At 31.9% G+C, this 21,030-nt stretch overlaps 1 protein-coding gene across 2 annotated transcripts; it reads right to left on the minus strand.

The window, feature by feature from the left end:
* Positions 1 to 1,592: 1,592 nt before the first annotated feature.
* Positions 1,593 to 19,844, minus strand: LOC125053601 (lachesin-like). 2 transcript variants are annotated; one of them, XM_047655033.1, is made up of 9 exons: positions 19,695 to 19,844; positions 17,252 to 17,372; positions 16,794 to 16,900; positions 16,266 to 16,451; positions 11,485 to 11,677; positions 11,187 to 11,312; positions 9,976 to 10,095; positions 3,106 to 3,276; positions 1,593 to 2,485 (listed from the first exon to the last, which is right to left on the minus strand). In XM_047655033.1, exons 2-9 carry the CDS (start codon positions 17,364 to 17,366, stop codon positions 2,154 to 2,156), a joined length of 1,350 nt encoding a protein of 449 aa, XP_047510989.1. In that variant the 5' UTR covers positions 17,367 to 17,372; positions 19,695 to 19,844; the 3' UTR covers positions 1,593 to 2,153. The 2 variants fall into 2 exon arrangements, with proteins under 2 accessions (XP_047510989.1, XP_047510985.1); XM_047655029.1 differs by having other exon boundaries at positions 1,597 to 2,485; positions 11,187 to 11,315.
* Positions 19,845 to 21,030: the final 1,186 nt, after the last annotated feature.

A 21,030-nucleotide genomic window follows, 5' to 3' on the forward strand; every position in this document is an offset into this window, starting at 1 on the left:
ACCAAACCTTTTTCGACAACTAAAACTGGTATTATTTGCCTCGCTGTTGATATGTCGTCGTAGCGGTCGCATAGTCTTAGAATATTTTAAGAATGTAAGCGAATACCAGAGATGATGTAAGAGACTAGATATTTTATCGGACGCTCAAAAGGATTCGACAATGTTATACTCAAAATCTCGCTTGTAGTAAAACCCTTATCGGATACATAAAATGATTTTGCTCATAAAATAGAACGCAAAGTTGGGTAAAAATATTGTTACAAATCTGAGTAAATAATAATGCCAGACTAACCTTCCGTCCGTTGCTATCCAAAGCCCATAAATAAACAGAAACTGGTTGCCCTGTTGAAAAGTTGGGTAAAAACTCACAAACGTAAAATTTATAACCTCCATCCAGATGTGTTTTAATTATCCGGAACGCGTAACCAAATGTACCCTTAATTTCTATATGGCGTAGTGGTTAACATGGTGTATTCGCAAGGACTTCAGTTAGTGAAATAATAATCGTTGGTTGCTTACCAACGATTATTATTATTATTATTAATAGAAGAAAAAAAATATAATGAATTTAGGGGTAACAAGCGACAATTAATACGTTTAACAACTTGTTCAAATCGAACACGGAATCGCAATTCGTTCGCCTTACATTAAATCCGAAAGTTTTGTTTGTTTATGAAGAACGAAAACAAATTTGCATATATTGTTGAGCACATGCGTGAACAGAGGAGTGTTAGAACGAACTTGTTCGTATAATGAAGACGAGTGAATCTGGCAATCCGTCTTACCTCCGCCGCAAACTTGAGAACCGCACCAAATGGTTTACGAAACTTGACTTCATACTGAACTCCTTTATTCCCCAAAATATTCATGATTTCGCCTTGTTAGTATATTATTACTTTTTACATATATATTATTCTTTTATGCCTTTGTATTATTGAGAAATAGATTTTTGATGTCATGTAACAGTTTTCTAAGGAAAAAAAAATCGGTTGTCTGTAAAGTCTGTTTACTGACGATAGTTGAACGTGACAACATCATTGAAAATAGTGATTGAATGGTTGAATTGATCGATTACAATATAATCGATATAATACGATATAAACTTTATATACAATAAAGATGTCGAACGCTGCCGAACGCGGAGGCCGATTGTGCCTCTTTGTCGCTCGTTCCGCGCTCTCGCTCGTTCCGCGCTCTAGCTTGCACTTCAAGTAAATGAAACGCCTCAGAGCGAGGTAACGCCGCATGCGTCATGTTTTTTCGTGATTGATGAAAATACTACTATAACGACTGAAATCAATTGCTATCTTAATATGTATATAATTGAAATTCAATAATTAACCACGTAACACATTTATTCATCATATTTTAGTTTTCAAACAATAATATATAATATACTTTACATCAGGAACAAGTAGCATTATATTTACATGATAAAATTTCGATCAATCGATAAAAAAAATGAAATTATTTTAAGTAATTTGTTGTACAAACAAATTTTTAAGAGGTTTTCATTGAAGTGACTAAATAATAAGTATTTTGTAAAATTCAATAATAATTTTAGTTTAAACATTTAAAACAATAATATTACTTTCACAAAATACTGTATTACCGATAAATTTAAAAAAAAAACATACAATTACATACAACTTTATATAATCAAGCTATTTACAATTCTCCTTTTTAAATAGTTTTAAAATATATGCAGTATTAATGACAACATTTAATGTCTATAGGTATAGTTTTATTTACAATATAACTATGTTTAATGCTACATATTTTTAATATCACATCCATATATAGATTTATCTACTTGGAGCTTTGTGGATTCAGAATTCCGAGGTACGTACCGATTTTGAAAGTCTATGAAATATGGGATCTTTCCGACAAGTTACTCGGGAATTTTTTACTGCAAAATCACTTAGCAAACCGATTAAAGTCTCCTGCTGTTTTCGAAATTGGTATTACAATGAATCGCGATTTTTTACTAAAAACATAATTAAATAACTAACGAATCAACAACATTACCTACTAACACATTTGCCATAGAAATAAAATCTTAATGAAAAAGCCTTCCGAAATCGAGAAATTTGTCGGAATTCTGAGCATTCCTACAGATGAAGTAAAGTTGGTATTGAAAATGGTGTGATTCTTTAATACCTTGTAATGTAAAATACTAAACTAACAAATAGTTGTAAAGTAGACTTAATCTTTAAATTAGAACTTTGATTAACACTAGTTTCTGATTGACTCATAATCTTTTTGACTTTATTACTTACATTTTGCTGTACAGAATTAGGTGTTGACTCGTATAATGATCTATTATGATTTTGAGTTATACTTTCAAACATATCAGTTACAGCTTCGTCTTCATCATCAGATCGTTCAGCTGACCCAAATTGATTGTCAGGTCCTTCCATTGGGGTTGGGAAGTCGTCGCCCTTGCTCGATGGACTAGAGTTGCTTATTACATTTCTCGTTATTCCTGATAAAATAGGTATTTATTTACATTATAATTAAATATTAAATAAATTACTAATTATAATACATATTCTTATCACTGAGATAGTCAAACATAGTTTCCATGAGCTTCCGTTTTTAAAACTTCATTTTTAAAATTTGTAAATACTTCTTACAGATTTAAAAAATGAAATGTTTTTATTTGCCAACATAATTATATAACCTAACCTGTAGATACCCATATCTCAAAAACTACGGGAGTATTATTAGTTTTAGTTTACGACAAATGTTTGGAAATCTAATCATATCATCATTATCCGATTCCAAACTGACAATCTCCCTTTTATGAAATAATACCTACTGCTTATATTAGGGTTTTTTATTCGTGTACTCTTTATTTTAAATGTAATATTAAGTTCACGATTGCTCAATTTTTTATAACAATAAATTGGAAAAAAATCTACTGTGTCTAGGTTACGGTTGTGCCAAAAGTCTTTAGATCGGAGAATAATTTATAAAGCTTACCACGCTTTTTTTGATAAGAATTAATTAAATATGATAACATAACAGAGATTGTAAAACCTATAGTGCCAAAATATACATTGTTATATACCAGCCATTTTCGAGTATACTCATAAAACATACCATAAAGCCGTATGGTTCCATCGACTTCTCCCAGGGAGTTCTTCGCTATGCACTTGTATCCTCCTAAATCGTCGTCCGTGATGGCTCGTACCACCATTGTCATACGGCTCTCAAAAGAACTTAGTACTGTAGTCGTCACTTCGTACTTGCTGGATGATATCACCATATCATCTGCAATAATAGAATAGTAGTAGAACAAGCGGTTCACTATATTCCTTCAGGGCTGCTCTGTATTGCCGAGGATTATTTCCAATTAATGGCTTAATAATTGGCACTATCTAACGACATGCCGATACCATTAATTAAGACCTGCCTTGCGATTCTGTAACTCACTTTTCGGACTCACATAGCGGTTTTCACAGCGGTGGTTGCGCTCAAATCAGTCGTAAAGCAGTCATTTTACGCTGTGAAAACCGAAGTGTGAGTTCGAAAAGTGAGCTACAGAATCGCAAGGCTGAACTGAAATCAGAAAATAAAATGAAATAAAACAAAAATAAAAATCTTGCAGATTTAATAAAAAAATAATTTGTTTGATGATTTTCCATTGATGTTTATTAGTTTAATGGTAGTGAAGAAGGAACAAAAATATGTTGTATCAGTCTTGTATACCTACCTTCTTAATCTGGGAACTAAACTACGAATGGTCGATTTAGCAATTGGAATAAAGAAGCTTGTCCTACATCATTTTATAAATAAAACTATCCAAATGTATTGAGATTTTACTTTATAGCTACATTTTTGTTTTAAATTCTTAATCTGTACTCTATTTATCTTTTGCCTCTGCATACAGGTATTTAACTAAAAAAGGTGCCAGGTGTTTTTATGAGATTAGAATAAGCGCAAACATTAAAAAACCTTCACATTATACTTACCAAAATAATAAATACTAAACTGAGATTGAGAGATGAGCCGCTGCTGCGATTTTACTATTACATAATTCTTGAGTCTTTCCTACTATGTTAATAATATGAGCTACAAGTTCATTTTAATTCTATGTGAGTGATTTAACATTCTATTTCATTTTAGGACAATGTTTTTCATGTAAACCTTAAATAGTAGCAATTTGCTACTTTAGTCGAAACAATTCAGTACTGGAAGCTTCGTAAGCTCCAGTGTCCGTTGTCCGCAAATGATAAAGAGAAGCTCCGGTTGAACGCATTGTGCTCGTTTCAAATCTTTTGTACTTTGACCCCTACAGTTTTACACAAATCCTGCATGGAATTACATAATATATAATATTCCAGCGATGCGTCTATGCAAAGTTACTAAAAAATTCTTTATGTTAAGTTCGGCGTTCTATCTCATTATCAAAATTGACAATAGAATATTTAAATTACAATATGCCTTGATTATAATCATATTCGAAGTTTGAACTTATCAGACGCAGAACTTTAAAGGAAAAGATAAGAGCGGCAAATGTTTTGCCTAATCTTAATTTCGATCGAAACTCCAGTTTGTTTACTCTCCAATGTTCTCGGCTTTACGACGTGCGCAATGATGGCCTTCGAACAAAATTAACAAGCCTGCGCCTCCACTCGTTTCATAACAAGAAATTTCGTCTCAATTAATGTCTAAAATAACACTGTAACACTCTTAATTACGCTCGAGTGAGGGCTGCTTAATTAACACTTACATGTCAGAGGTCCTAACATAGATTGATGACAAACGAAAATGACAACCTTGTTCCGTTCGCCCTTTGGATACACGGGGGCAGAGTAAAGCGCAAGTCACTTCGAGATCGCAATAAAACAAAGGTTTGATCGACGGCTTACTACGCGGCCGCGACCCTTTTATGATCGCAAACAACTTTAGGGCTTTAATGCGTTTTAATAATTAGCACTTTGGCGTTTTGTTGTCATGAGTTATTCAAATTTGGAACATGTGCTTTAGTTCCTTTAAAACGACTGTAATGTCCATAGAGTATAAACAGTATTTCATAGAATATAAAATCTAAGTATAATGCACATACTTAATAATTAGCACTGTGACTTTTTTTGTCATGAGTTATTCAAATTTGGAACATGTGCTTTGGTTCCTTTAAAACTACTTTAATGTCCATAGAGTCTAAACAGTATTTCATAGAATATAAAATCTAAGTATAATGCACATACAAGACAACGGTTTCTAGTAGGTGTGAATAACAATGCTTGAGGTAAGTATCGGCCATTCAAGTTGTTATGACTGTAACGAGCTCCCGAGTGTTTTGTAAACTGTGTCACGTAATGGAATAGGAGAAAATGATGCTTTTCAAATGTACCAAAATGTTAAATTTGAACGCTATTTAATGTGCTTTGTGCTTATGTAAGAAAATGCTATCTGTTTGAAATTTGAAATAAAATGCTGTTTTACAAATATTTTAAAATCTCAACGAACTATATATATGTTTAGATTTATCTCAAAGTGTTCTGAAATGAATTTTGGCTATATTATTTTAAATATAACATTTATGCCATAAAATTATCCGTATAACAAACATCTCATCAACTCTCCCAATCAATTTAGATACATTTATCAAAACATCTAATGATACGCTATAATTACGGAAAATCTTAAATTGAGGTACCCATTCAATTTTATTGCAACTCCACAGGGTCTTCCAACTGCTCGACATCGTCACACAAATTGTTCCCCGTTAAAATAATGCGTCACACTTGACCGGCTAACGAACCCCTTGAGGACCTGGCACTCTCTAACCTTTTACATTAAAGTGCCGTCATTTTGTATTGTCACTGAAATATATTGCCTTAGATATTCTTTTTAAACCCGCAGACGTTATGCCTTTTATCATCGGCGATCGAGCGTATCACAGTTATAAAGCGCAGACCTAAAACCCCGATATAATAACGATCAAGTTTTACAAATATAATTGCGCTACTGAATTAAAAGCGTTATTGAATTAAAATTTACAAAACTGGTCCATTTCGTATGGTCTACAGAAAAATGGTCGCTTCACATTTTAAACCGTGAAATATTTAAGTAACTAAAAGATAATGTTAACCTAACCTTTTACTAATAAATAAAAATATATTGTCTACGCGCCCGATTCATAAAACTGATTATTTTTAAAGCTACATATTATTTATTTTTTATTTATTTGTTTATACTTTATTACCTTAGTCAGAAACATACACATAACAAAAATAAAAAAAAACTGGTTACAAATGCTATAAGGCAACGGGCGCCCTTATCGCTAACATATGATTTCTTCCAAGCAACCCTTAAATGGACCAATAAAAAAGAAACACCTACATATTACATAGTATTAAAAAAATACAAATGATGTATGCTTCTTTTTATCAATGTAAGCTGTAAATTCTGTACAATTGAAAATTAACCCGTAAATTTTACGCTACAACTGCTGAGCTGAAAACTTTCTGAAACCGCCGTCGGCTATGCGAAGAAATATTATGAAGTAAGTCTGTGTAATCTGTAGCAAGCATACACCAAGCTTTTCTTGTGCAAAATAAACTCGGAAACTAGTATTTTTATTATATATTCTTATTATGTTTGTATTGCAAACGAAAAAACATCTATATAATCCATATTAATTATTATGCAGCAAGAATACGCATAATTTAAATAATATTTCTAATAATTTTGCATTGGCAAGATTTTCGGAGTAAATAAGTGCGTATATACAACAAAAAACAATATCATCTGAAATATTACAATTTCGTGAATAAGTAATAGAATGATTTGGGGTTGGTTACGTGCGCAGATTTTCTTGACACATTGTTCCGACTAAAGTATGCTGCGAAAATGTATTATTTTATTACATAACATTAGTTGGTTTATTTTACGCCCGAATAGGTGCTAATGGATATTTCAGAGTGAATCCCAAGAAGTTTTATTATCATTCCACAGTGGTAAAGTTTCCAAGATGTTATTGGAAGACATTCTCGTTTTATGCACTCGAGATTACGAACCGCAGCTTCCGTGACCAGCTTGATTATTGAACTATCCGCATTTTATAGTTCTACATTTCATCTCGACTGTACGCTTTTGTTTTGAAAATTGCTTGTAATAACCAACATAAAGAAGAATGGACTAGTATTTAGGGTTTCATTTGTTTTTAATGGATATTTAGGTGCAGTTAATTCAAAAATTTCTTGGTAGTTATTTTAAAACTATGATTTCATTAAAGTGAATGTCATCATTGGAAACATGCGTAAATGGTACTTTTATTTAAAATTAAATACGTTAGCGTATCGGCGCTTGTCTACGAATTTTCTAATTTTCACTGTTTTCGCAGTAGACCTCTTAAAAACTGTTAAGCCTTTCTCGATACATGGACTAGCTAACATAAGAATTTTAAATCAAACCAGTAGCTTATTAGATTAGCGCGTTCAACTAAACCAACAGACACTTTATCATATTGTTACATATTAAATACAATTAAGTCCAATCAAAGCTACGATACAAGATAGTCAAAACTATATATATATATTTATATATATATATATACCAGGACATTGAAGAAACTATAATAACACTCCAATTGATTACAATGCGTGAGTTGGGCTTAAGTATGTTCGTAAAGACAACTGTCAACTGAGAAAACAGTATGTGATAAGTAAACAGTTGTAGTTCATTGTAAAGCGATAGAGTCACGATAGCAAGCGTGTCGGTCTGTCCAGTTTCTTGAGAGGAAACTTGGCGAATCAAAAGCTTGAATAGTTCGGGAATGTTTGATCCGCCGACAAAACTTGGCTCCGGCTTTCAAAACGTCTACTAAGTATTCATAGCTAACGTAACAACACGGTGGATAATAATTAATTTATATTTTGTATATCAAATATTGGATGTGATTTGTATTATACAAGCTAATTTTATATCTATATTTATTTCCAACTTACAATTATTAAGAATTTACAGTATTAAATAGTAATAATAATAATTATTAAAATTGATTTAAAAAAAGTTTGGTGCCTGTGGCAGTGTACCTTTAATGCTGACAGCTTTCCTTGCTGTACCGCAATACTTGTTTTTTTTATAGAACAGGGGGCAAACAGGCAGGAGGCTCACCTGATGTTAAGTTATACCGCTGCCCATGGACACTCTCAATGCCAGAGGGCTCGCGAGTGCGTTGCCGGCCTTTGTTGAGCGAGGAAAGCACCAGCTCTGGGGTCATCGATACTATCTACCAACTTAAATCTATAATTAGCGCTTGTTCACTTGAACCCCACGGCCCAAAAGTATCTACTTCAAAGGGCACAAAATCAAAGTTGAAGGAAAGACTTATATTTGAGCCGGTTATTATTTTCTACGTGCTACGCGGCCGCGCCAGTTTAAGTGCTAGTATCAAAAATACAAGCTAATTATTAGTTTTTATTTCGTAATAAGTTCGGATTTATTTCAGTATTAATGTATTTTTATTATGTCAGACATTAGCAGTCCAGGTTTATTTTTAGACTTATCGCTTGTCAAATCCAACACGTTTTTGACATATGGGAGTTATACATAAGATACAAGTTCTACATAAATGACCGATAAAGTACAGATCAAATATGTGTATGTATGTTTATTTATAACATTATATTTAACACATCGTTCTCATTTCGAAAAAAGCAAAAATTCACGTCATCACACTTTTAACACCAGTCTTACTCTTTAAAAGAAGTAGCAGGTTCGTTTGAGATAATAGAGTGTCGTCTATATAATACATTCTTAAGATATAAATTATGAAACCTTTGTTGAGTCCCTCCGGAGGAGTCGTAAACGCCACATTCACTGAAGTGGAACTAATAAGCATTGTCTTATTTTACCACAATAGGTCACTTTTCTTAAGTCTTTAATGTCTTAACCGTAAATTAAATCTAATATCTCATTACTTGCAAGCTAGGCTCCGCCCAAGATCGTCGCTTGCCAAAAAACTACACTAATTTGAAACAGAACGCGTGGGTTAAGGAATTTAATTAATCTTCTTGAACACACTGTATAGCCTTTAATAAGATACATCAAAAGTATTGCAGATAGGTACTTATTAAAATAACAAAGTTTCGATCAATTTATACGAGTAAATAAGTGTAGATCAAAAATTTATATAATTTGCATACCGAAGGCTCCGAAATCACCGTAAAAATTAGTGAAAGTCACAATTAGCGTTAATGATAATAGGGGTCGTTGTCGTGGCAACCAAGTGATGGACTCCCGAAGGCACAATAAGCTCGCATTAATTAAGCCGCTAGACACGAAAAGGGCTTTCTTGGAGCATTTGGCGCTATTATTTTTGTAAACTTGTGAGAAGGATTACTGCAGACAGTCCAATTTCTTTTTGTACCCTAAGTATTATTATTAGGTTTAAATATTTACATCTACGTTATTGTTTAAGACTTAACATGTTTTCTCCTCCCAAAATGACTATGTGAAGTGAAATTTATACAAAAACTAGTTAATTTGATAATTGTATCTAATATATAAAATTCTCGTGTCTCAATGTTCGTTCCCATACTCCTCCGAAACGGCTCAAACAATTCTTATGAAATTTTTCATGAATATTCAGTAAGTCTGAGAATCGGCTACTATCTATATTTTAAACCCCTAATAAAAAATAAGGGTTGTCCACTGTCCACCCCAAAAAATTTTTTTTTTTCGATTATTTTTGGTTTTTATTTATTTATGAAAAAAAATAAAATACATATAATCCCTAATTTTCACTCCACTACGATCAACCCCTATTTTTATTACAGTAGATATTTATTATGAATGAACTAAAAAAATGTTTCCTAGAAATATACATCGCAAAACAATCGTTTGCCGGCTCAGCTAGTTTCTTTATATTATTTTATTACATGAATATGCTGACTAGTGTCAAATGGACACCTACATAATTCTTATCTTTACTATAATCTACAAATAAAATTGACTTACTTGAATCTCGAACCCAGTAATTAATGGATCTAGGCGAGGATTCGACGTAACACTCCAGAGTGACGTCGGTGCCGAGAGGCGCTCCTACCAGCTGGTTCGGGACTTGAATGACTGGGTGGACTGTAACCAATTAAGTTGCGTATATTTGAAGGACAAAATGACATTTAAACCAAGGCGAAAACCCAATAGGATATGAAGTTAGTGGGTTAATTATTATACGCTTATCTAAACAGATTTCTATTAGTAAACCCCGTAATAAAAAAACAATATGTTATAAACAATGAATGCTGACATAACTGGTAAGCGCCAAAGACACAATCGTTGAGATTGTTACTAACTATTAACTCATTCATATAAAATTTATATGTACAAAATAATATAATAAACGTGTTATAGAGTAATAAATATAATTTATAAATAAAAGGTTGCTCCTATTTATTTTCTATTTTTTAGTATGAAAACATTCTTAACATTTTTGTTAAAGCGATAACGGTTTTTACAGCGAAATATTTACCTAATAAATACAAAACTAGAGAGCTCCCGACGATAAATAAAGCAATTACCGTAGAAGCCTTTTAAGCGGCGGCCAATTGTAAATTAAAATAAACAATAATAATAATTATATGTTAATTGGTTTTCTATTGTTGAATCAGCGACGGTAAGTATAATATACCACGGTTAATATCACTTTAAAAGCTTTAATATTAAATTTATGGTAGTAATAATATTTCGTATTTCGGTAGTTAACATTCTTAGACGTACGGGTGCGTACGAACTCTGGCTATGTACAAATTAATTTTTCTTTCTATTTTCAACTTACACTCGCTCGTGTTGCGAAAGAAAGATAGCACCATAATAAATCTGGCATGCCTTAAACATGATAGGCACAATTCTTCAATTTGATGACCTACTTGCCTAGAAAGAAAAATAGCCAAAATAAATGAAAGAATTCTACCCCAACTTGAAAGGCTATGTGCTTGCCACTCCTGCCCTATAATATCTTCTGGTGCTCCAGTTTCAATACTCGCCGTAGTCATAACAGAGAACAAGTACAAGGCATCGGTAAACCTTTGTCTCTAAATACCTTACTATAATCATGGATCCTCCAGAAATGTACCGATATCATTTGGCAGCGCTACCTTCTTCAATCATGATGATAAAATATGTTAATCTACAAAGATATAGATAGCTACTTTTAACTAACAACTTACAGTGCACTTTAACAACCATCCTCTTGCTTACAGATGGCGGGACTCCATTGCTTGCAATACAAAGGTAGGCTCCCATATCAGACCGGGATATTTTATTCAGAGTAAGGATTTCATCTTCATATACAGCTACTAGTAAGAATAGAAATACTTGTATTAGTAAAATAGATAACAGGAAGTTATAAACATTACTATAAAAAACCTAATATTCATATGTTTTTTAAGACCATATTAATGCCACTCTTAATACTATAGAATAGAACTCTGTTTCAATATTGTTAGTAGACTAATAGTTTCATACTTTTGCTTTTGCTGCCGTTTGAAAACCGTATAACAATATCAGAGCCATCCTCTCTCCTCCACGTTATACGTGGTCGGGGCTGACCTCGAGCTCGACATGACAATTTGGCTGTCCCACCTTCAGGTATCATGATATCACTTGAAGTTTCTTCTGCTATGAAATCAGGAGGGACTACCACATCAAGGAATCCCATCTACAAGAAATATATAGGAATTATGTTGTAAAACTTAATTTTAGTTACTGTTACACAGCGTACCAAGCCAGCTATGAAAATTTTAGAGAGTTTAGAGTTTGAGAGAACTAAAAAAAATATATTTTGCTATATCTGGCATTTGCATCTGATTAATTTATTTCTACTCATAAAACGCTTATTGCCAGTTCTTCTCTTCCGTTCTACGTCCTTGATTTGAGAACTGGCAGTAAATGCAAAATTAGAAGCATTTAATGTATATTTCTTTTTTAACGTTCATAAGTGGACATTCTGTTACCTATATGAATAAATGATTTTGACTACTGCATGATTCTGGCTTTCTAAAACGCGGTTCCCACACCATGTTTTCCGTCACTGTACCAGCTAGTGGCGAGTCTTAATTGACATTGGGCACATAGAAAATTCCAAAGAATAAAGGAAGGATTAATTATTCAACATTAGAGTTGAGAATAGCAATATCTGTAGCATCGCCATATTTTACAACGTTATTTATAATTAAATTTTATCTGATAATTTGAGTATAATATGTATGTAGTAAATAAATTCTGAAAATAATACCAAGTAATATTTTTTACTTAGCTTCAGACTGTCAATTCGCATTAGTGGATAGGAGATATTTCATTATAGCTCTACCACGTTGAACAGTAAGGTGAAAAGAATTACGTAATTAATTAAAGTCTGAACTATGAAAAGTTCTTTTATAATCAATAGTGTGGTTAATTTCAAGAATTTTAACTAACTAAATAACCGCTTAAATTTTAGACGGGGTAGGCAAAACTATTAGAATTGTAAACTTACCAATTAATATAAGGTATTTTTTTTCTAATGCCTTAAATTTACAAGGAAATTCAAAGCTGACGTAAACCACGGTCTATCACTAGCAATTGGTATCTTAATGGAAGTTACATAATCATAAAACGTAGCCGATTTACCAATAACATTTTCGAACGACGGTAAAAGTCGATATAATATATTATATATTACTATAGTAATGAAAATCACGCAAATCACGCAAATTTAGAAAATTTTCAAAATAAGTAACTTCTAAAATAGTCGCGTTATATATTAAAAAGTCTATTTGTGTGCCTTACATACTACGTATCTATCATATAAGTTTGCACTAAAATCCCCATTGCCTCATTAGCGCACATAAATTTAAATTCCAGAATCAATTATTGGTGTAGCCGAGACCGTATAGGGAAGTTTTCAGTTTATATGAAAAAGTAAAATCGATGGCAACTCTGCTAATTTCAGAAAGATACTTACATATATTTAATATGTTCTGTTTATCAGATTATAAAAATAATTTTTTTGACATTGCGTACCACAGAAGGGTCCGTCTCTCCGTGAACTCTATGTCCAATGTAATTACATTGTTTATAATTGATATTCAGAATTTAATAATCTGTTTATTTATCATTTCATTAGGGTAGGCAGTGTTTTTTTGCCTTTACGAAGAGCATATTTGTTAAAGTAATTGCCTTTGCTATAACTAACTTAAACAAACCGCCTTTGTTTGTTAATGTGTATTTAACAGACCCGGGAAGTTTGATTATCAGCAAAACAATAGTTGATTTAAGCATAGTAGAAGTTTTATAAATGTATTGATATAAAAATAATTATTGATTTCAATAATCTATAAAAAGAAGTAAAAAGACTGCCCAACTGAAGTATTACGGGGTTCCAAACCTGTAAACAAAGCTATCAAGAGATATATCGGTGGAGTCCATTTCAAATACTTTTTATAACACATTGCATCAAGTGGCGTCATGCCGCGCCGACGCCGCCGTCGAAGCCTGCAGCTGCACTGTCGGCAGCGAGGATTTATGCCGTTATCACACCCGGGTATAAATTACAACGCAGCGCAATAATTTAGGAGAACTATACACGAATCATTACCCGCTGCGTTGCTCGCTCTCCGCCCGCCTGTAGTTTAATTCACTTTATCTCTCGGACGGTTAATGTAATCGCATTTTCTTTCAATTTATTGACTCCAGTTTCATTTGGGCAATTTTATGAAATGTCCACATACTTTTGTTGGCTGATTCACAGGCGTCTCGTAGTTTTATCCTACAGAGCTAAAGTTCCCTTTTTGGTTAACTAATTGTTTCACTAGTTAAGTTTATCAATATAGAAGGAATAATATATTTTATTTAAGCTTTTAAGTATCTAGATGGTCTTGATCGTAAGACAAAATGGACACGATCAAGATGAAAACATTGTGAGTAAAATTTTAACAGTGCCTAGTGTAATAAAGTAAGGATGAATGCCAAGTATTGCCCGGAAATGAAAAGTCAGTGGAAATCTTATAGCACTTACAAATTCATTTTGTGGGCATGGATGATGAATGACGTGGCCCTAGTATTCGCACCAGTTGACATGTCACACAACGGTTTTTATATTCACGGGGTTTTACATGCCGTACCTGCAATTATTATCGGCATACCCTTAATTTACTCGGAAGTTTGTGTGGCTCAATACAGTAATTCCAATGTAATAACAATGTGGGATTTTTTCCCTCTATTTCGATGTGTCGGATACGGAACGATATATTTGGTCATCCTCAAAACACTTTACATGATGGTTCTAACTTCTTGGTATTTGGAGTACACATTTTATGCAGCTTTAGACCCTCCTCCGTGGTTTTCTTGCGATGAGTTTAAAGAAACGAAATGCATGGTTAAGCGAATCAACGTTTCCATATTTCAACATTGCATAGAAGCGCAAAATTTATTCGACGACGACTGCGGCATGAAAACTGCTAGCCGATGCTTTTTTGATAGAGAGATTGGTGACAATAATACGCTTCAAAAGAATTGTGTATACGTTTGGAAAATGGTAATGGCTAGTTTTACTTTGGGCGTGGCTTATTTTATTCTATTTATGAAAATAGAGAAATGCATTAAAGTCGTGGTGAGGTGTTTGGCAATTTACGTTGGCATTGTAATTTTCGTTTTGTTTTGTGTCGCATTGTCCTCGAGCGGCACTTGGTACGCAACGAAAATAACTATGAATTGGAGTGAATTCAACTATAAACATTGTTTTTACACGTTCACGCGAGGTGCTCTATCCTGCGGCACTGGATGTGGAATTATTGGTTTTTTATCTCGAGATGTTTCATTTCGCAGCCCGGCCACAATGACTTCTGTTACTATTTCTTTATTTTCCGTTTTCATTTCGCTGGTACTCGGTCTTATAATTTTCAGCGGAATAAAGACGATGTCGTACTATCACGGCGAGGAGGAAAGTGTATTGGAAATGGGTGAAAGCATGTTTTTCACACCGTTTGCCTCTGTATCAGAAATTATGAGTTATTTCGAGACTGTATCTATTTGGGGCTTTCTATGGTTTGCTTTAGTATTTTTCTGTCTTTTTATGAACTTGTGGATATTAATTTTATTTCTTAATGACATTTTATATAATAATATTAAATTTGCTCAAAAGTACTCAAATGTAAGTTTAGCTGGATTAATAATTTTGGTATGTATATTATCTTCTCCGTTCTACTGTTCTGACCTTGCGAGCTCCCTTGCAGATTCGTCTGAGATTATTCAGCTGATAAGTAGTTTTTTCTTTTCTTTTGCTATTTATTGGATTTACGGATACAAAAAACATAATATTGATATCATTTTTATGATAGGTGTTAAAGCTAGTTGGTTTTGGAAAGTAGGGTGGATAGTAAACCCTATCTTACTGGTATTAATGCTTTATATAAAAGTAAAGAAATTTATTATAAAAGATTACGAAAATACCTATATAATAAAATCAATTATGGAGCGCTCAGATTCATTTCTAAGTTACATTTTAGTCAGTATTTACATATTAATTATTTTTATTGCACTTTTTATAGAAATCCACCGTCATTATTTACAGTCTAATTTGAAAGGACTTTTTACGCCAACTGAAAATTGGGGTCCACGAGATAAAATCCTATTTAGAAGTAGAAATATGTTTGTACCAGAAATTATGACTAGAGAATTTTTGTATCGTCAAGTTAGGATTCGGGGCTATGGAAGAAGCAAATTACCTGCACCAAAGAAAACTGATAAGGTATTAGAAGAATTCTCAATCGATAAATTGGAATGGAGTGCCTTAACCTCTAATTAAAATATTATTAACTTTACAAACCACACCTTTAATGACTGAATCAGTATTATGTATTTTTCATTGAATTAATAATTTTGTAGAAATCTTTTACCATCACATACACACAGTTTTAATCAACATTAAATATTTATTTTTATTCTTAATTATATACCACGGCTTGAATATAATAATATAATTATTTATTTAAAACACACAACAAAACATAAAAATGTTCTCTTATTAAGAATCAATTCGGAGAATTTTTAAATTAAAGTATCAGATCGCTCGCTCCATCCATGCAGAAAATAAACTATAATAGAAAATAAAGTAAAAATGTAGTATTGATCTAAATTTTTTATATCAAATTTGTTACCTATATACGTTTATATTTCTAGAAGTGCAAAACACTTTTAGAATTTCTATTTCAAATATAAAAGGCTTTATATAACTATAACCAAGTAAATTTATAAACGTAAAGCATTACCTGGCTTTTCATAGGGTCGGTATTGATTTGGCACATATATTGGCCGCGGTCGTCCTCCTGGACATTTCTAATGTGCAGATTCCATACAGTCTGGCCATTATGTGACACACCCACCCTATGGTTATTTGTGATTACGTGGACGTGTATCGCTTGTATTGCCTTTGTATCTGCTTTTACCCACCCTACCTGCAAATTTTACTGTTATTACTATTGTACATTTATTGGTAATTTTGTAAACATGCATCTGTTAGAAAATAAAACACGTTCAAAGTTTTCTTGGTGCTCTTATTTATTAACTTCTAATCTTTTAATTAAAAAAAAATATCTACCATGAAGGCTTAACTCTTTAAAGTTGCAAACAATTGTGTAGGAAATTAAATTCAAATACTATTTCATCTATTTCTTAGAACATCAAATGTATTTTGAAAGAAAAATCTCAAGCAGATTAATTTCTCTTGGACATAAAAAATAACATATAAAACTATATAATCTAAGCTTTCATTAAACATAAGCAAAATAATAACTCACTCTATAGCCGCCCAAGTTTTGCACTAAACATCGGAACGTGGCGTCCCGCCCAATAGGTACAGTTAGGTTTCCTATCGGTTCAACAAATTCTGGCTGAAATGCTTCACCTAAAACAGGCTGTGCTTCAATATTATTCTAGTATGATTAGTCTAAAAGTTATTCAGTGGAATTTCACGTTTGAACTGCGTACTAGTTTCAATACATGTCGATACAACGTTCGTCATTGATTTGGTTTTATGTTTGTGTGCAACAAAAGTTTCATAATATTAAATAAACGTTTTTTATCAAAATTATTTTAGATATATTATCGCAATAGCTTCTTATATAGTGCTATTATAACATCTACCATTTTTGTATATTAAACAATATCTCAATGCTTAATTTAGTTTTTATCATAAGTTTTTAAACGTAAAGTCACAGAAAGTCTAAAAAATTATAAGAGTTTCTGATTTTCTAACCTGCAAGTTTCGAATCGAGTCCTAATAAAATAATAATAACGAGATATAGAGACCCTCGTGAGTGCTTCTGGTTCCCACACATGATTGTATTTGCCCATTGAACTTCAATGTTCATTTCAACCTGAAAAAGCCGACAAAGTCTACAAATTTATATAACAAAATTGCGTTTAATTTTTTTTTTTGTTAATAGAATTGTATTTTTGTATATCTGTTACTATTAGAGATAACAAAAGCTTAATGACATTGTGTGCACCCCGTTATAGTGCGGACATATTTCAATGGCTTTTTCCAATGGGATGGTAATGTACAAATACTAAAACAACGATTAATTTGCCTCTTGATGCCTCTAATTAAAGACATAGAGGTGACATAAAAATATGACAGTTAAAGCAGAATAAAATTCTGCTTCTACGAGTATATTATAGAAACATTACTATGTATTTTAACTGGCATAATAAAACAAATAAACAGTTATTGAAGCGACTTCATTAGACTCTTAATATTAAAAATCCGCTTTTAATTGCTTTCCACGATGTCCACAACATTAGCACTCTAAACATCACCGTTATTTGTATAATTGTAGTGTACGAAGAAACGTACACAGAAAAGCTATTTGTTTGCGCGATGTTTTTCCTTTCACTTAATGGCTGTGTATGTACATTGAAGCACTGAGGGTTGTCGATTGAAAATGTGTTAAAGGGAGGATGCGATCGCGCACCGGTAACTACTGTGCGGTGATAAAGCCTGAGAAAAATTCGCGGCATAACCCTATCAATATGACGTTTGGTGAACATATTGGAACTGGTAACGGTCTCTCGCTCGCTTCACACATCTTTATTGAAAGAGTTTTGATAAATATTTAATAACATGGAGATTGTGGAATATGCATCTTTTAAGAATCTAACTTAAAGCTTACTTGTTAAAGTCAAATTAAGTTACTATTTGGGATAGTAACTACGATATTCGTATTTTATATGCTTTTTTTTAAATAAATAATTAAAAGTGTACTTATAAAAACAACACACTAAGAACAAATAAAATAAAACCATAGTAGAATTAAATATGTTCTTATAACTATTTAATACTATTAATTTATTATATATTAATCAATATTTATTACTATAGCTCCGCGTGAAATCACAGAAACGGTAATATCCCTATCAAGTTTCAATAACAATTAAAATTAAATTATCTCCATATGTGGCATAGAGAGCTTTAATTCAAGATTGATCATTAATATATAGATATATAATAAGCATAGCGGAGATCTATTTGATTCCATTTGAAGGCAGATCACCTATATTAATTGCTGAATATTTTCTAATAAAGAATTTGGAAGGAGTATAAAGAATTTAATGATAGATGGGAAAAAAAATCACCTTATAACTTATTTGAGTTGGAGTTTTTATACGAAAAATAATTGTTGTTTGTCAAATTGTGTTTTTACTAGACATTTCTAGCCTCGTGTACAGTATAAAAAGCCTTGGAAAAGCAGAATAAATTGTCTGACTGAATACAATGTAAGCTTTGAGTCCCTTACTAAGGCAATGTAAGGCAACGCCAATGAAGTCGGATGCTCTAATTGTTTAGACACTTCTCAGCTTTAACCGTAGCCGGCACCGCTTCATATAATTAGCAGAAAACCTTAAATTCCATTTAACCGGAAGCAAATATTTGACTTTTGATTAAGTTAATTAAAGGGAAATTATACCATTCGCAGTTCAAAGATGTTTGACTTTTTGAATAATTATTCCTTAATTTAATGATAATATTTAATTAATCTTATTCTATTGACCATAATTATATACTACTATAGTTATGAAAAAATATATAACAAAGGTTTTTGTAGTGATAAATATGATAATGTCTTAATTTTTTACATAACAAACAAGACCGTTTTTATTTTGTAAAATGGTTTTGTTTTGGTAAATAAAATATGAAGAAACAAAAAAAATCATGCCTAATAAATCGTAATAATTAAAATAAGGACATGCTTAGTTATAATAATTACTTATGCTTAATAGATTTATTATTAAGATTTTGTAATAACTGCGTAGTATCCTATACTCTACGATGATAAGACATCTATAAATAATTAATGTTCTAACATACATTTACATATAACAATACATTTATTTACTAAGATTACGTAATATATACAAAAGTTAACCAATTAAAAGACAATTAACGTAGTCTATTTTAAAATATGTTTACTGAAACTTTAAGTCTCTATTACATATTAAGCCCTTAAATTGTATATCAACAAAAAAAAACAATGAACTTATTTTTTATTTAATTACAATTAATGAAAGCTTCGACAATCTTATAATATTAATGAAACCTTAACTAAGCAAGTTACCGAACGATAAGTATTACAAAAGTTTATCGCGATAAATAAACAATACTGGCTATTATTAACAAATTAAAAACATTGTTCACTTACCCGTATAATGTCGCTGATAATTTAAAAAATGTAGTGCTTTGTCTAAAGTTCGTAAAGATGTTTTTTATTTCTATACCGCGTGATAAGTTTGAGTCCCCGAGGAACGTGCGTTCGGCGCTCGAGAGTTCGTACATACTGCAGCCGTTTGCTCATTCACCGCGTTCTCCTATCGTTATTCTTACGCAGATGTCTATAGAAATCACTGTGCTATTTTATATTGAATGTAATAGATTGTGTTCGAGATCCTAATGACATAAGGGAGCAGTTAACTTAAAGTAATCATACCGACAATGACTTGAAATATTTTTTTTGATAAAATAGTCATCGGTAGACTATAGGATATTTATATAGTTATTTTAATATAATTAAGTGTTGTTCACCTGATCGTTAATTAATATATATAATCTAATACTGCTAAAAGCGATTAAGGTTGTAAGTAATTGAAAATTTGTACGAGTCATCTTCAGCTTTTATTATTATTTTTTATGGCGTAGTTAGATACGGAAGAAAGATAATTTTAATCTATGCTGCTAATTTGAAAAGTTATTAATTGAGCGTTTTAAATATGCCGTCATCTGCTTGGTTGAATATTAGAAATTATTGAGGACGTACCATTAAACGCATAATTACTTAGGCCTACCCTTATTAAAATATTTGAATTGAGAGATCTAAAACAGTATTAGACTTACAGCGAAAAGCATTGTGGTAAATTGTGATGTCTTTAAGGCAGTGCAAAAGTTCACCATCTAAACTGAAATTATAAACGGTATTTTATGAGTTTCGCCGTTATTCAAATACATATTCTATCGTAACAATGTAAAGAGAAAAGATTTGTAACTCGAAAACTACAGAACAGAAAAAAAAACCTCCATTAGATTGCTACATTATCCCTGAGTACCTAAAAGGTATATATTTAGGTTATCATTGAATTTAAATCAAATATTTTGAAATATAAATGTCCAGTCCCTCGAAGCCGGAGAGTTATTAATATAAGTTTACAAATTATTTTGTAGACAACTCTATTAACGTCAGTCTATTGCTACTAATTGTGGATTTTTTATTACAATGTCTAATGCATTATTTGCCTAAACCACACATATGTATATGTCCTTTTACATACTATAAAAATGCGAGTGACTATGCTACTCTAAAACAAATATCCAATTAGATCATGGGTCAATGAAAGAGTTATGTAACTACCTAGTGCAATGGTGTACTATACGTTCTATACAATACAATCCCCTTGCATAAATGGCTGCTCTCAATAGATTAGCGACCGCATCGGCAAGAATATTTTTTTTTAATTTTAAGATAATTTTTATTTCGTAATGAGACA

This window comes from Pieris napi, chromosome 1 (genome assembly GCF_905475465.1).
Source record: "Pieris napi chromosome 1, ilPieNapi1.2, whole genome shotgun sequence".
NCBI classification, from domain to species: Eukaryota; Metazoa; Arthropoda; class Insecta; order Lepidoptera; family Pieridae; genus Pieris; species Pieris napi.